Genomic DNA, 14,967 nt, shown 5'->3' with positions numbered 1-14,967 from the left:
TGGGCTTGGGCTGAGCCCAAGCTCTGGGCCTCTCCCACCCCGCAGGGTCCTAGAGCAGGGTCTCTAGCGCGAGCCCGGAAGTCTACACAGCCAATGAAACAGTTCCACCATCCCAAATCAGCTGGCACAGGGCAGCTGTGGATTTTTTTTTTTTTGCTGTGCAAACATACCAAATGGAGCTATGATTTTTTGGGGGTAGAAATAACAGCAGGGAGGAAACACAGGAAATGGAATAGTATCTCCAAATTGAGTTTTAGTTGGGCTGAAATCACATAAACAACAATTCTAGTAACTTATTTTTCTGGTTATCTTGGCTTGAGCCCATTTCATGGTCCCTTTTTAAAAGTCCCCTTGTGTTATCTTTTAAGTTGGGCAAAGAATTTTGCTAGTTTTGAGAGGTCAAGTGATTAGGACATTAGTCTGGGAGTTGGGAGCTCCTGTTTTCAATTCCCTGCTCTGCTCAGACTTCCTGTGTGACCATAGGCAAGTCACTTTGCCTCTCTACGGCTCTCAGTTCTCTATCTGTAAAATGGGAATAATAGCTCTTCCCTGCTTCACAGGGATGTTCTGTGGATAAATACATCAAAAGACAGTGAAATGGCTATCACATAAAGGAGGCTTAAAATGGCCAAAAGCAGTTCTAAAACAAGTAAATTTTCAAACACATTTAACAAGTGGTTCTCTCTCTGGGTTTTTTTTGTTTGGTTGGTTTTGGTTTGGGAAATGCTGCTTAGTCTGCTGGAATGAAGAAAAGAGACCACACTTCCTGTGCTCTGCCCCAAGCTTTGGTCTGTGGCCTATGCCATTTTAGCATGCTTTGACCTTGGCCAGATTGCTTGTAATGTACTTTGAAAGCAAAGCATAGAGCTCTTAGTAGGATTATATGGGTAATTAAAGGAAATCACTGGAAATGAGGCATCTTCAGACTAAATGGCTAAACTAGTGGGCTAGTCGGAATATCACTGTTCCATTAACTATCAGTTGATTGTCTGAAAAAGAAAGTTTCTACATTCTAATAAGCCAAAATGCATGATATTGGTGTCCCATCATGTGAGATGCTCAATACCTTCAACTCTCATTGAAGAAATTCCTAGCTCCCAATTCAGTGTTCTGGGCACAAAATCTGTGTCTTTCAGATAAGTGTCTGTATTGCTTAGTGAGAGGGCCACCACCAATAGCGGGCTTGGTGGATTTACCATTGAGTATTCAACCCGATTAGTTTAAATTAAACAGATTGCTCTATCACCACGGATGTTTCTAGGCAGACGCTGCTACAGACCCACGCTAATTTAGTATGACGAGACTCTGTTTAGAAAGACGTCACAGTTTATTCTTTCTCCAAAGCTCTAGCAGAAGTGCACGCACGCATCTGACACCAGCCATTCACAACATATTACTAAAACAGAGGACCTTCACCTATCTCTCTAAACAGATGCAGGAAGCCAAGGGTGATTGTTAGTGATGTTCCATTAAGTGTGGAAACAATGTGGTGAGAAGAGAATGGGGAAAGCAGTGCAACTCTGATTATTCTCAGAGAAATTGCTGTTACGTGGCATGTAAACACCTTTGCATTTATTCAGCTCAGGGGAGCTATTTTATTTTCCTTTCCTTTCTTTTTACTTGGAACTGAATAGAAATAATTGCTTAATTATGAAATCGCCTGACCTGAGGAGCGAGCAGTGTGAATAGCAGGTAAATAACCCTACAGGCCTCTGTATCGCTCAGTAGCATCCGCCACTGGCACACAGTGCATGGTTCAGCAGTCCCTAGCAGAACAAACCCAGCGAATCTTATTGTATTTCACACAGTCGCCTCTAATTTTTTTTAATATTGCTAATAAGTCAAAAACGGTGTCATATTTAGAGCTATTCCTTGCCCCCTTGCAGGGAAGAGCTTTGACATCTGCGTCACAAGCAGTGGGGGTGATGTTATGAAGCCTTTTTTTCTGCCCTTTCTTGGTCATGATTTATTAAACCCTCCCATGAATCCCTTAATGAAATTGACTGATTCTGTCTGAATAAAGTCTCTCACTATGCGAGCTGAATGCTCCATCGGCTGGCACTCTTTAAGGAATCGACGACAGATTTCAGATGACTGATTGCATCCTTCTAGACTAGAATTCTAATCTCTGGTTGCCTATTAGGCTTCCTTTTGTCTCCTAGTATTCAGGGATGGTGAAATTAGCATATTCCCATCACCTGTTTAAAAACAATTTGTGGCAACAACACGCCTGTCTGAGACACGAGTCAGTTGTGTCCATCCAGCAGCAACTAATTCTGCTGATGTTTGCCGTCTGTCATGTGGCAAAAAGGATGGTGTTGCTAATAGATCATTCACAGTGAGAGGACTGCATTTGCAAACTATCCTCCGTATTTGTGGAGCACCCATCACCATAGTATCTAACGGCTAATGGGCTTTCCTGTCCATTCTTTTGCCTTTCCCCCAACAAAAAGAAAAATCCCTCCTTTTTTCAGTCAGAATTCTTGTATTTCCCCTCAGTGGTCCCGCAAAGGCACCCGTTCTCAGGCATCCAGCTCCCCAGCCATTGCCTTTCTTGGGTGGAAACCTGCATCTCTCTCCCTTCTGACAATCTCAACCACTGAAGAGCTCAGCCTTGCTGTCTCTTGCTGCTGCCCTTTTACTCTGTTGGGGAGGAAGGAGGACTGAGAAGGCATTTTCTTACTGTTGCTGTGTCACCTCCTCCGCACCCTCTCCTGCACAGTTTTAGGATATGATGGTAACTGGTAACCACATTGAAAGCTATATGAAGGGGTCAGTTCCTCAAGTGGGTGAGAAAGAGGAAAGGGAAGGCAATATCTAAGAATAGTCCTAACTGTCTCTTTGCACGAACGTTGGCAGATCATGAAGCCGAGCCCAGAAGGCTGATAATTTATTTGCTTTGCTTTTTAAAGCCAGGTTTAATAGGCTGGATAACTCCACTGGGCCCTGACTGTTCAGTAACAATTGGAAACCCTCACGCAGCACATCTTTCAGCTGTCAAACTATTTCCATTTGTAGGCTTTAGAATCATAATGTGCAGTGCTGGGTTTTTTTGTGTGGAGGGGGGGAAGGGTTGTCTGGCAGGTTTGCATTTCATTAGTACTATTGATCTTTCACAATGTAATTAGTGACAACTGATCTCTAAAGCTATCAATGGAAAGGCTTGTTTGGGAGGATTTCAAAGTGCTAAGCCTCGAACTGACACTCTTTGGAAAATGAATCACATTTGTGCCACTAATGCAAGGAAGTTGCATTCTACATGACTATGGGTTAGTGTCACCATTTAGCATGGATTCACTGTGAATTATCCTCTAGGGGAGGAAGATAGTAGTACTGAGGGAGAAACTTTTTTAAAACTTAGTATCCTTGTCATGTTGTTTGCTTCTTTAAAGTTGTCACCTTACAGTATATTTCTTAATATTAATTGATGAGAGCTGATAAAAGCCTTCCCAGGGGAGATACGTAGGTGACTAGCACTATACAAGTACATTGCATGTTTACTGCAGTTGCTTTACATTGGGGACTCACATGTGGAGTGATTTAAACGCCTCCATTTAAATCAGAGGTGCCAAACCAACAGACTGTGGGCCATGTACGGCCCACCAGAGCATTTCATAAGGCCCGCAGCCTGCTTCAACACAGTATACTAATGGCCAATCCATTAGCATTTTGTCATCACGCTTACATCATTTTAGTTTACACAAGTGTGTAAATAGACAATACTGTACACAGAAACAACCTACCCCAATACATACAAAACAAGCTGAACTTACAATATAAATCAATACAGGTGACTTTAAACCTTATTAAAATATGTAGCATCTGTTTGGCCCACACAGGGTTGTGCTGAGGTTTATGCGGCCCTCCTGTGTAATAAGGTTGGGCACCACTGATGTAAATCATCAATTTTAGTCCACTTTTCCTTTTGTACTTCTGTTATTTTCTAAAGAAAGGTGCATTTTCATTGGTTGATATAACAATTAAAACATATTGATTTACAGTGGCCTGCTGGCTGCTTGTAGCCCAGTCAGCACATAGTTACAGCCCATGTGACATCCTCAGGGCCATACAGGTAGTATATATATTGTGTGACTATGGCCCACATAACACATAGAGAGCTGCATATGCAGCCCACAGTGGTAAATAGATTGAGAACCACTGAACAAGAGTCTTTACAGAGACAAAGTGGGCAAGGTAATATCTTTTATTGGACCAACTTCTGTTGTTGAGAGAGACAGCGGGTTCAGTAAAAGATAATACCTCACCCACCTTGTCTCTGCAATATCCTGGGAGTGACATGACTGCAACTATATTGCATAGATTTGGTACATCTTTTTTTGCTACCAAGGCGGGCATTCTGTAATATTTACATTTATTTAAGGCAGGATATATCTTAATATTTTCAGATTCTTATTAATTATACATTATATGTTAGGAAATGGTAAATGCTATATTGCTTATTTACTAGATGACTAACTTTTTGCTCATGATTTGTGTCAAATTGCGTTAGGATAGTAACTGGGATTTAATAAAATCCACAGAGGCGCATATTATATTTCAAAAAATTTCAAATATACCTAAGTAAAAAGTGACTAGAGCGTAAGTTCCTACTCACCTAAGTCTCTTGAAAATGAGACAGTCTCCTAAGTTACTTAGGCTGTCCTTCAAACTTTTAAAGCTAGTAGATCTCATCCTCCCTCCCGCTCTCATTTTTATTCATAGTCTGGAAGAGAGAGACAAGTTTTCCTGCTTTTTTCAGCTCCAAACTGATTTCTCAGCTTGGACTGAATTAGTCCAAATGAAGAAAATATTCTTTCTGTGCCTGCAGACGAGGCTACTGCTGTCAAAAAGCTGGTTTAGCACTTCAACAAACTCTGGTTTCAGGTGCTTAGCAGTTGAGTAGTTTGACTTTCTTTAAAACATCATCAGCAAACATGCACTATTTGAATGGTTCACCTCCAGCCTTGCCATTTGTTGTTATTGGCATGATTGATGAGTAATTATTAGATGCCTGTGTCATAGCAGCAGCATATTCTTTGGCAGTTAGGCATCTACGTTACCGCTTTGGGTTGAGTATATAAACATGAAAATGAGGTGGAGCTTCTTTAGTGCCTGCAGTTTAACTTCATTGTTGGATATTTTTCTTCAATGTCTCTTGAAGATCTTCCCAAATTTCAGCAGCATCAACAATACAGCAGCAATCTTTCTGCAGTTTGTCCAAGGCTATGGAAATAAGTTCCAGTATATTCAGCACATCTTCTATATTTCTCTTTAATCCAATGTTGACTACTTTGGCTGTGATAATTCCATTTGGTTTATCACAATTTTCTTCACCAATTGTTATCAGAATAGGCCATTTCTTAATAAATAGGTCAAAACAATCAGTCTCTGAGTTCCATCTTGCATCTGAGGGGAAAATTAATTTGGATCCTCCTGTTCTCTTTGGTGAAGATGAAGCACAGTGGTTGTTAATGGAAGTATTTTGCAATTTCAGCAACGTTTTCCTTTATTTCTGGAGTTGTACTTAAATCTTTGTCTGAAAGATGCATCAAATGAGCACTGCACACATATGTGATGTTTCAGGTTCTCTTCATTATCTTCTTTTAGATATCTTCTGATCTTTGCTACATTTGCAGCACTGTGACAAAGCTACATACTTGAATTTTTGTTCACAGTTTGTTATAGCTTTTACTGCTCCTTTTAAGTATCCTGCGATATGGGCATCTCCTGATGGATCAGTTGTTTCTGTCAGATAGACAACCCCATTTTCTGTTGTCACACAAACACACATTCCTGGATCATTTTGTACATTGGTCCACCCATCAAGACTCAGATTAACAAATTTCACACCAATATTTGTTGCAGACAGTTCAGTTTCCTTCTCAGACACTGTATCCAGCAACCTTCAAGGAGTGTTTGCTCTGCTGCTTGGAGTGTAGCCTGATTGTAATAATTGAACCACTTAATGAACTATTTGTTCTGAACAAGATGAAAAGGAGAATTTGTTGTATAAATGATGAACCGAGCAATCTTGTAATCTGTGGAGTCTTGCTGGCATTTGTTGGTCCTGATTACGAACTCATCCATGTTTTTACTGGATGATGAAGTTGTCTTTTTTTTTTTTAATATAGGTAATTTACTGTCTGGCGTACGTTTAGTTGCGGCACAGCTGGTGGTACCAATAGATGACTGAAGTTGTAGACGTTGCAGATGATGGATGTTCATAACCCCTTATATCTAAGATAGACCCTGAATAAAATGGTGTTTAAAATAAAAAAAGTGGCACTCAGTCACTATTATGCAGTGCACAGCTTAAAAAAAAATGACAGACTCTTGCTGTGGGGTTAGTCACCAGATCGTCATCCCTTGCAGTGGGAGCTCTCTCAGTGGCCCTTGGCCCCATCACTACATTCCCTCTCTGAGCTGGATCAAAGATGTTTGATCTATAACATTCTGCCTGCTGCTGTAGCTTCACAGTTGTTCATACTAGATTAAAGCTAGCTTGGGTATGTCTACACATGCTGCTACAATCAAACCTCCCAGTTGCAGTGTAGATATACCCAAAGAGAGACAGCGGCAGAGCTATTTGCAAATCCTGGCAGCTAGTCCCTTGCTTTAGCTGTTAAACTGCTTCTCTGTATGTTAATTGGAGCCTTTATGTGTGAGTAATAAAACACAGGTTTACTGTGTGGAGAATGGATTTTGAGTGAGTGCTACGTTTAAACACCTTTACGTAAGGATTAATCTCAGCTTTGGGAAGTGGAGTCCCCTGTTTGAGTCCAGCAGCAGGGGTGTCTCCACATTTTCTGTTAAAGACCTGTAGCAATTTCAAAAATGTCAAAGTCAAACATGGAGTAAATTATTTATTTACCTTCTAGTCCTTCATTTCTTCATGGCCTGAAAAGGAGACCGGAAACAGACATCAGCACTTTCTTAAATTTAGCTATTTATTGACTCGTCTCTTGTCCATTGTAAGCAACTACTTCTACCTTCAATGCTACATGATTCTCAAAGGCGACATAGATACTGGATTTCAATATCCGTGCTACTGTGCCAGATGGTTCCCCCCTCTGTCATCCATTTTATCTCAATAGGCCCAATACCCTTAGAATTTGAAAGAGCAGCCTTAGCAAAGCTCTCCTCCTTGTCTTCTCCAGTCTTCAGAATAGAGGTCTTCAGAGGTAGCTGACTGCGTCCTCTTGGAGTTTCCCAGGCTTCAGTAGAGCAACCACTGTTGCCTGTCGTCAGCTTGTTGGCGCCGCCAGACATTCCCGTTCCCGTCTCCACAGATTCTTGAGAAACTCTGGATGAATGCCATCGACCTCTGCAGCTTTCTGGCTTTTGGTTTCGCAGCATTGATCTCCTCAACAGAATATGGGGAAGAGAGTGGGGATTCCTCCGGGCATTGTTGAAGGTTTCTGCAGAGTTCCTGCTGCATCTCCTAGCTTGTAATCTTGGCTGTGGGCATCTTGCTGTTAAAAAGAAGATGAGAAGTAACAGCATTTGCTGTCACTTTTGCTGAGCATTATGTTACTGGCTGGGATCCTCCAAGTTGCCGCAAAAGAGCTCAAATGCATGAAATCAAGGCTTTAAATGGTCTCTTTCCACCTTTCTAGGCACACCAAATTCAAGGACTCAAGCACAGTGGCTTTATCTGGGTTGCCGCTCTTTTCATATTCCCTCAGGAGAGACTCATATTCTTTTGTCCAGCATGAGGTGAAAGCCTTATGGTGACCCACACGGGATGCATTTCTTAGTGGTCGATGTTAGGATGTTTGTAAGACGACCGAAGGTATCGGGTTTGAGCCATGGGACCTGAGATTCTGTTTCTGAAGTGTAGGCAAGTTAATCAACCTTGTGGAAATTCCAACGTGGCTTTGACACAGACTGCAGAAGAGGCACTTCCTGGCCATTCTGGAGGTTGATTGGGCAATGTTGACTATGAGGGAAGTGGCTCAGGATGGTTCTTGTTGTGGCCAGTGGGACACCTGCACTATTACGGGTCACAAAACTCAGGTCAGGGTTGTGATCCGTTGTCCACCTCCCAGGCCGAAAAGATCCAGATTGCTTCAGATCATAGAGCAGGTGGAGGTTTTAAGGAAGGCCCATTCTGTGATCTGCTCCCCGGCTGTGTCATTTGAGCGGTATCCCCAGTCTTTGTGATGGCTGTTAAAGTCACCTATGTAGATGGCCGGATGAGGAAGGGAAGATAAGATGGGATCAGGCCACATGATGTTAGGTGGCTTGTATTGTTTACTATAATGATGTCCCTAATTCTAACCATGTTGATCTCTCTTCCTCTGGTCGATGATTCTTCCAAAATGTCCACATCCTCTAATCCATTTCTCATGTACGCTGCTAGCCCATGTTTTAGATAGTTGACAGCAGCTATTTTAGTATAGCCATAGATTTTATGTCTGGCAGCTTTATCTTCTTCTTTCAAGTGTGTTTCTTGGAGGGCCAGAATGTCAATGTGATGGTCTTTGAGGGTCCTCGAGAGGTAATGTGCTTTTTCCCTGGACATCCCTTCTACATTAAATTGGTATATTCGGAGGACTGGCCCAACCATTCTTTTTTTATCCTGGAAAGGGCAGTTTGAGGAAGTATAATCATTGCTATGTTCACCGGGAGGTTGGTAAAATGACATCCAGTGGCCAATTGATGACATTGAAATGTTGGTGGATTTGCACAAAACACAGCGCACAAAAAACACCAGCACTTAACAAAGCACCACGTGAAGGTTGTCGTCTTGCTCCCACTGTGCTGAGTAAATTAAGCGCACAGAACCACATGATCGAGCTGTGATCATTAACAGCAGCTCAACATGCTATTATCCTGCTGTTATCCAGGGCTGCAAATTGTCTATAAAATGAGTGTCTTGATCTGCTAAAATATGGGCTTTTGCAGGGCCAGCAATACTTTTAATTTTTGGAGTTGGTACACCACGGAAAATACAATGGGTGGGGGAGAGAATGGTGTTATAAAAACTTTTGGTTTAATAAAAGAAGCTTGTAAAAAGCAGAAAGACCATTGGGGAGGGTATTTTCTGAACCTTGTACGACAGAAGTGACCTCAGTGAATGGAGTCTAGGCTACAAAACCAGATACATGTCACTCTGTAAATAAGTATTTAGCAATCTGCAAAGGGTAGATTAGATGGAAAGGAAACAATGATAAAGTTGATATAGCATCTGAAAACGTGTAGCCTCTTTTGCGCAAAGTGATCTCCAGTTCTGCAAAATTGCATCACTGAATTTATGAGCACAAGACTCAGTGATTATGTGATATCACCCATTGTGCGAACATTAGGATCAATTAAAATTTTTAACTGCAAGGCAAAATTATGGAAGATTATCACGGATGAGATGCTACGCTTATAGGTTTAATTAAATTGGTTTATAATGGGTTCCAGCAAAATTAAAACCACATGGTCTCGGTTGAGCCTTATTTAGTTAGAAGTTACATACATATTTGCTTTAAAGCATGTGACTGGTTTTTCTGTTTTGTTTTTTTGTTGGAAGTTAATTTTCAACTCTCTGTGAGAAACAATAACACACAATCCAATGAGTAAATAATGTTTTTTTTTCTTTTTTATTTGTTTGGGGTTTTTATTACTGCAACTTCCATGCAGAGTGTTATATCAATGGGAGATCTAAATAGAGGAGCAAAAGAAAGGAAGTTAAACATTTATTCTGATTAAGGAATTCCTGTATGGGCAAGGCTAGTCATTAGTCCTACCATTTCAGTAGATAAAAATCCCTAATGGAGCAGAGTTGGGGACTAGCATCTTGTAACACATCTCTTGTCTCCTGGGTCAGGTGACCTAGAATACAAGAAAGTGGGAGCTTTGGTGGATACTACTTCAAGTGTCAGTCTTCCTTTTTGGTATGACAAGTTATACCAGTGTTGTAATAATTTTTTCTCGTTGAATTGAATGGGAAGCTTTAAGAAACCTAGACTGAAAAAGCAAATGTGTCTAAATCTTAGGTGCAGGACTGGCTCTAGGCACCAGCAAAGCAAGCACGTGCTTGGGGTAGCACAATTCCCGGAGGGGGCATTCTGGCCATTCTTTTGTGTGTGTCTGTGTGTGTCTGTGTGGCTTGGGCAGTTGTACTCTTGGAGCTTGGGACAGCCAATTTTTTGCTTGGGGCGGCAAAAAACCTAGAGCCGGCCCTGCTTAGGTGGTCCACCTCCTGTACCAGATGAGTTGGTCACAAGGAGAAAGGGATGTGTATCAGATACCCAGGGCAGCCATTGGTTGTTGGTCACTCCTAGGGAGCAAGAGTAGCACGTGAAATGGACCAAGCTACTTGTGAGAGCAATTGTGGCTTGGCACTCCTTCAGCTGATACATAAAGCAAAACTGTGTGAATGAATGTGTGAGTTAGATATGTAGATCTTGAAAAGGAGCATTCAGGTAGGAATACACGTTCTGTCTTGCAGTGTGTCCAGCAACTTACACTCACAGGCAGCTTTTTGTTTATCAGGGTCTTCATCGCTGGCCCTGAATATGAAAAGAATTTTTGCAAAGTGAGTAATCACCACTTCCTGTTCCTTTACACAGTATGTAGCCTAGTACAGTAGTTTTCAAACTTTTTTCCTGGGGACCCAGTTGAAGAAAATTGTTGATGCCCAGCGGAGCTGGGGATGAGGGGCTTGGGGTGTGGGAGGGGGTCAGAGCTCTGGGATGGGGTGCAGGGTCTGGGGTGGGGCCAGGGATGAGGGGTTTGGGGTGCAGGAAGGGGTTCCAGGTTTTGGGGGGCTTAGGGCTGGGGCAGGGGATTGGGGCACGGACTTACCTCTGGCGGCTCCCAGTCAGTGGCACAGCCGGGGTGCACCGCAGACCAGGCTGTGCCCTGGAAGCAGCCAGCAGCAGGTCCGGCTCCTAGGCGGAGGCACGCAACTCTTGCCTGGAGGCACACCCCCTCCCAATTCCCATTGGCCGACAACCAGCCAATGGGAGTGCATAGCTGGTGCTCGGTGCGGGGGAAGCGCATGGAGCCCCATGGCCCCCTTGCCTAGAAGCTGGACCTGCTGCTGGCCGCTTGCGGGGCACACCACAGTGTCGGAAAAGGTAGGCACTAGCCTGCCTTAGCTGGGCAGCGCTGTCAGTGGGTCTTTTAACGTCCAAGTAGGCAGTGCTGACCAGAGCGACCCAGTGCCTGACATGCCACGACCCACAGTTTGAAAAACATTGGCCTAGTACAGTGGTTCTCAAACTTTAGCAACCCCAGGACCCCCATTTTGATTTAAAATTTTTCACGGATCCCCCCACTCAGCCCCAGGTCCCGCTCACACTCCACCCCTTCGCCCAAGGCCACACCTCTTCCTGCCCCTGCCCCGCCTCTTCCCCACCCCCGCCCCTGAGCACACTCCATCCCCACTTCTCCCCCTCCCTCCCAGTGCCTCCTGCACCCCACTAAACAACTGTTCCCCGTCATGCAGGAGGGAGGAGGAGGAGTTGATCAGCAGGGCCTGCGGACCCCCTGAAGTACCCTCGCGGACCCCAGTTTGACAAACGCTGGCCTAGTATATAGAAGCTCTGCTTGAGCAGTATTTACAGATAGGAAATCTGGCTGATGTGCTGTCAGCTGTGTGATGTAGAAGGCTTGATTATTCACACGGGTAAGCTGCTGTTGGTTGGTTTCCCCTGGAAAAAGTTGCAGTAGAAAATGGAGATCAGCTTTTTTAAAGAGCCAAATATGTGCCATCCTCAGAGTGAAGTGTATAAAACTTCAGCAGGTTGAGTTAAATTATCAGGCCACCTGAATTTTAATAGACATAAAGTGCAACAATCACCCTGGCAATCGTGTAGCCCAAGTATTAGTATTGGTCAAGACTTAGATTGACTAGGACAGATCTTCAGCAAGGCCTACGTACTGTTGGGTTCACAGTTAATTAGCATAATTTAAATACCACTTCTTAAAGGACCCTAAGTGAAACATTTACCACTGGCGCTGCTTTTTGATACCTTCAGGAGAGATGTGACATTAAAACAGCTGATTACGGCTTCTGTGTTTTTGCATTTTTATTTTTAAAAATTAGTGTGGAGGGTTTTTTTGGTCACAAAACAATAAAGCAATGAATTTCTGGCAGCTATTTATACTAGTTGGCAGGCAGAATTTTTTAGCTTTTATACAGGGGATTGGATACATCTGAAAGCACTATTATAGTTGTGTCCCGGCTGAGTGTCTTGGATTCATGGAGGAGTGGGAGTGAGGAGTTTTTGAAATAACATTTTCCATAGTCCTGGTGTTGAGCAGCATTACTTCCCAGTGCAGCGACTGCCTTTGAAGAATTGGGGCCCAAAGGGCAGAAAATGGCACCAAAGTGTGTGTTTAATGCATTCTTACTAGGTGAGTCCTTGAAAGAGTAGCCTTGAGGAATCCCCAGTGCTGTTTGAACCCTGGGTTAAAGAAAAGAAACAAATAGCTCCCACAATGCTGCTGTTTCAGTTCATCCCATTTAGAAATTCCATTCCCTTTAGGAAAAAATTGATAACTTAGTTTTCAGACAGCTGTGCATGGGAGTTACGAGAAATTCACAAGCTGGTTGGCTTCACTAGACCCTGTGAACTGCCCGCCTATGGGGAGCAGCTGCACAGCATGCAGATTTAAATATATAGATATCTATTTATTTTTACTTTCTGTATGTCAACTTTTACAGCCAGCTGCTAAGCCTAAGCCAGCCTTCTAAGCGGGAAGGGTTTGAGGCTATGAGATTTACTCATGTTTTACTAATCAGCAAGAAAAGCTTTGGTGAGGAGTAGAGGAAAGTGGAGTGCAATGGGGATGGGGGTGGAATTCAACATGACACTGTCTGTGCCCTGAAAAGGTGACCTGTCAAACAGTTGACTTTCAAAGGCTGTTTCTTTAATTATTGTGACTCTGTGCTAATAACTGAGTTCCCCTCCATCCCCTGTTTCATAGCAACACTTGACCTTTCTTTAAAAAAAAAAAAAAAAAAGGAAAGAAAAACAAGCCCACCAAACCCCCATCCTTTTATTTATAGATATTTAACACTGTACCGGAGACGCTACCACCAAACTCGCAGCTGCTGCTACTATCTCATAAGAAGAATACTGATTCAAAGCCTCCTTCCTGCAGTGAGAGACCATTAACACTCTTCCACACGGCACAGGCCAATGAAAACCGTAAGTATGTCAATCCTAGAGGCAGTGAGTTGTGTTACAATGCTGTACTGTTATCTACTCAGAAGGTTTCTTATCATGACTGATGGGGCTCAGTTCTCACACCACAGGATACGATGCTCGCTCATTAACTTCAGTAGGAATGATACTTATCCTATAGTATGCTTCTAAAACATCATATTAATAGAGAGAGATAAAGCTTATCTAGCCCCTGAGCTCTTACCCCAAGGGCTTGAAATTAGGCTGCATAAAAATAGTGTAGAAAGTTGATATCCCTTCCCCATCTCATTTAGTTTTACACTCTCTCATTCTCATGTCTTCCATAACCCTCCATACTATCCTCTATTGGCTGCTTGGTATATATTAGTTAACTCGGAGCAGAATATCTGCAGCAAGGATAACCACCCAGTTCAACCTTCAGAGAGATGCTTTTGGACATCAATAGATGTTTTTTTCCTTTTAAAGAAACAGAAATTTCAACCATCGGGTTTTACATCCCTCCTAGGAATATGTCCCACCTCAGTTTAAAAATCTCCTATACCATCAGTCCATTACTATTACTACTATTTAGTATTTAACTCTTTCATCTAAGGCTCTGAAAGTCCCTGTCCACATGCCAAATGTCCTTCATGTAATTTAGCCTAAGGTCTGCTCCACTGGCACAAATGATCCAATAGGGACAGTTCTGTGATCCCTGGGCAGCAGAACCCAAGATGTTCCAGGTACACCAATCTCCTTGCCTGACATGCCCCCATGTACCCAAGGTGGAAGAGAAAGAGTAGCATAATTATGTTGGCTTTACACTACATGAGTTTCCCCCTGTGGGAAGGGAATCCTCAAATGCCATATTTGGGTAGCTTTCTGGCTGCTTTGCCTTAGTAGTGGTCAAGGATCTGGCCCATAATCCTTAAAGGAATAGAGCTGCTAGAAGAATGTTTGTTTTATTTGGAATGAAGCTGTGTGTTGCTGGTTTCTAATGTGTGAGCAGCCATGTTGCTTTGCATTAGCGTCCCTAGTTCTAAAGACCCAATGAACAAAATGAAGATGGGTTGAGACCCCCTTTCCCTATTTTTTTTTTAAATGTCTGTTAAAAATGTTAGGCTGATAGTCCTCTGTTCACAGAACAGGTTCAGCTCACTCAAAATGTCAGAGTTTTGACTTGGAAGGATCACCAAGTGGTTGATTCTGCCTCCATGGCTCATTCAGACCATGGCAACTCAACTCTTACCTCCATCAGCACGGCTAATGCTGGTAACATCTGTGGATTGTTTTTAATGTGGTCAACCATCTGTTGGAAAATGGGCTGAGAGCACTGAACAGCCTTCCATTTTCTAGTGAGCACACTTCAAAACAGATGTTGGAAAAAGTGGAGATGGTTCAGAGAAGAGCATCAAGAATGATTTGAATACTGAGATACTTAAGGAACTCAGTCTATTTAGCTCATCAAAAAGAAGAGGAGATAAGGTGATCATGATCTATAAGTAATATCTTTAATTGGAGAGGGCTCTTTAATCAAGAGATAAAGGCATAAGAAGAGGTAATGGCTGGAAATTGAAGAGCTAAGCAATTTAAAAATGGGAATGAGATGCAAATTTTTGACATTGAGGCCAGTTTAACCACTGGAAAACCTTAAAGGATGCACTGCATGCATCCGATGAAGTGGGCTGTAGCCCACGAAAGCTTACACTCAAATAAATTTGTTAGTCTCTAAAGTGCCACAAGTACTCCTGTTCTTTTTAAAGGATGTAGTGAATTTTCTGTCACACAAAACATTTAAAATCAAAATCAGATGTCTGTCTAAAACATATGCTCTAATTCA

General features: G+C 42.6%; 1 protein-coding gene across 2 annotated transcripts in view; it reads left to right on the top strand.

Annotated features, from left to right (window-relative positions):
- Positions 1-14,967, top strand: part of ARHGAP26 (Rho GTPase activating protein 26) — a 313,981-nt gene that overhangs the window by 232,690 nt on the left and 66,324 nt on the right. For both annotated transcript variants that reach the window (XM_045028598.1, XM_045028597.1), the window contains exon 19: positions 13,010-13,151. In XM_045028598.1, the coding sequence (XP_044884533.1) occupies positions 13,010-13,151 (142 nt within the window). The remainder of the gene's footprint in view (positions 1-13,009; positions 13,152-14,967) is intronic.

The sequence above is a fragment of the Mauremys mutica genome, chromosome 8 (assembly GCF_020497125.1).
Source record: "Mauremys mutica isolate MM-2020 ecotype Southern chromosome 8, ASM2049712v1, whole genome shotgun sequence".
In the NCBI taxonomy this organism is placed as follows: domain Eukaryota; kingdom Metazoa; phylum Chordata; order Testudines; family Geoemydidae; genus Mauremys; species Mauremys mutica.
The sequence above is the reverse complement of the archived record's forward strand: the minus strand, read 5'-3'. Positions and strand labels throughout refer to the sequence as shown.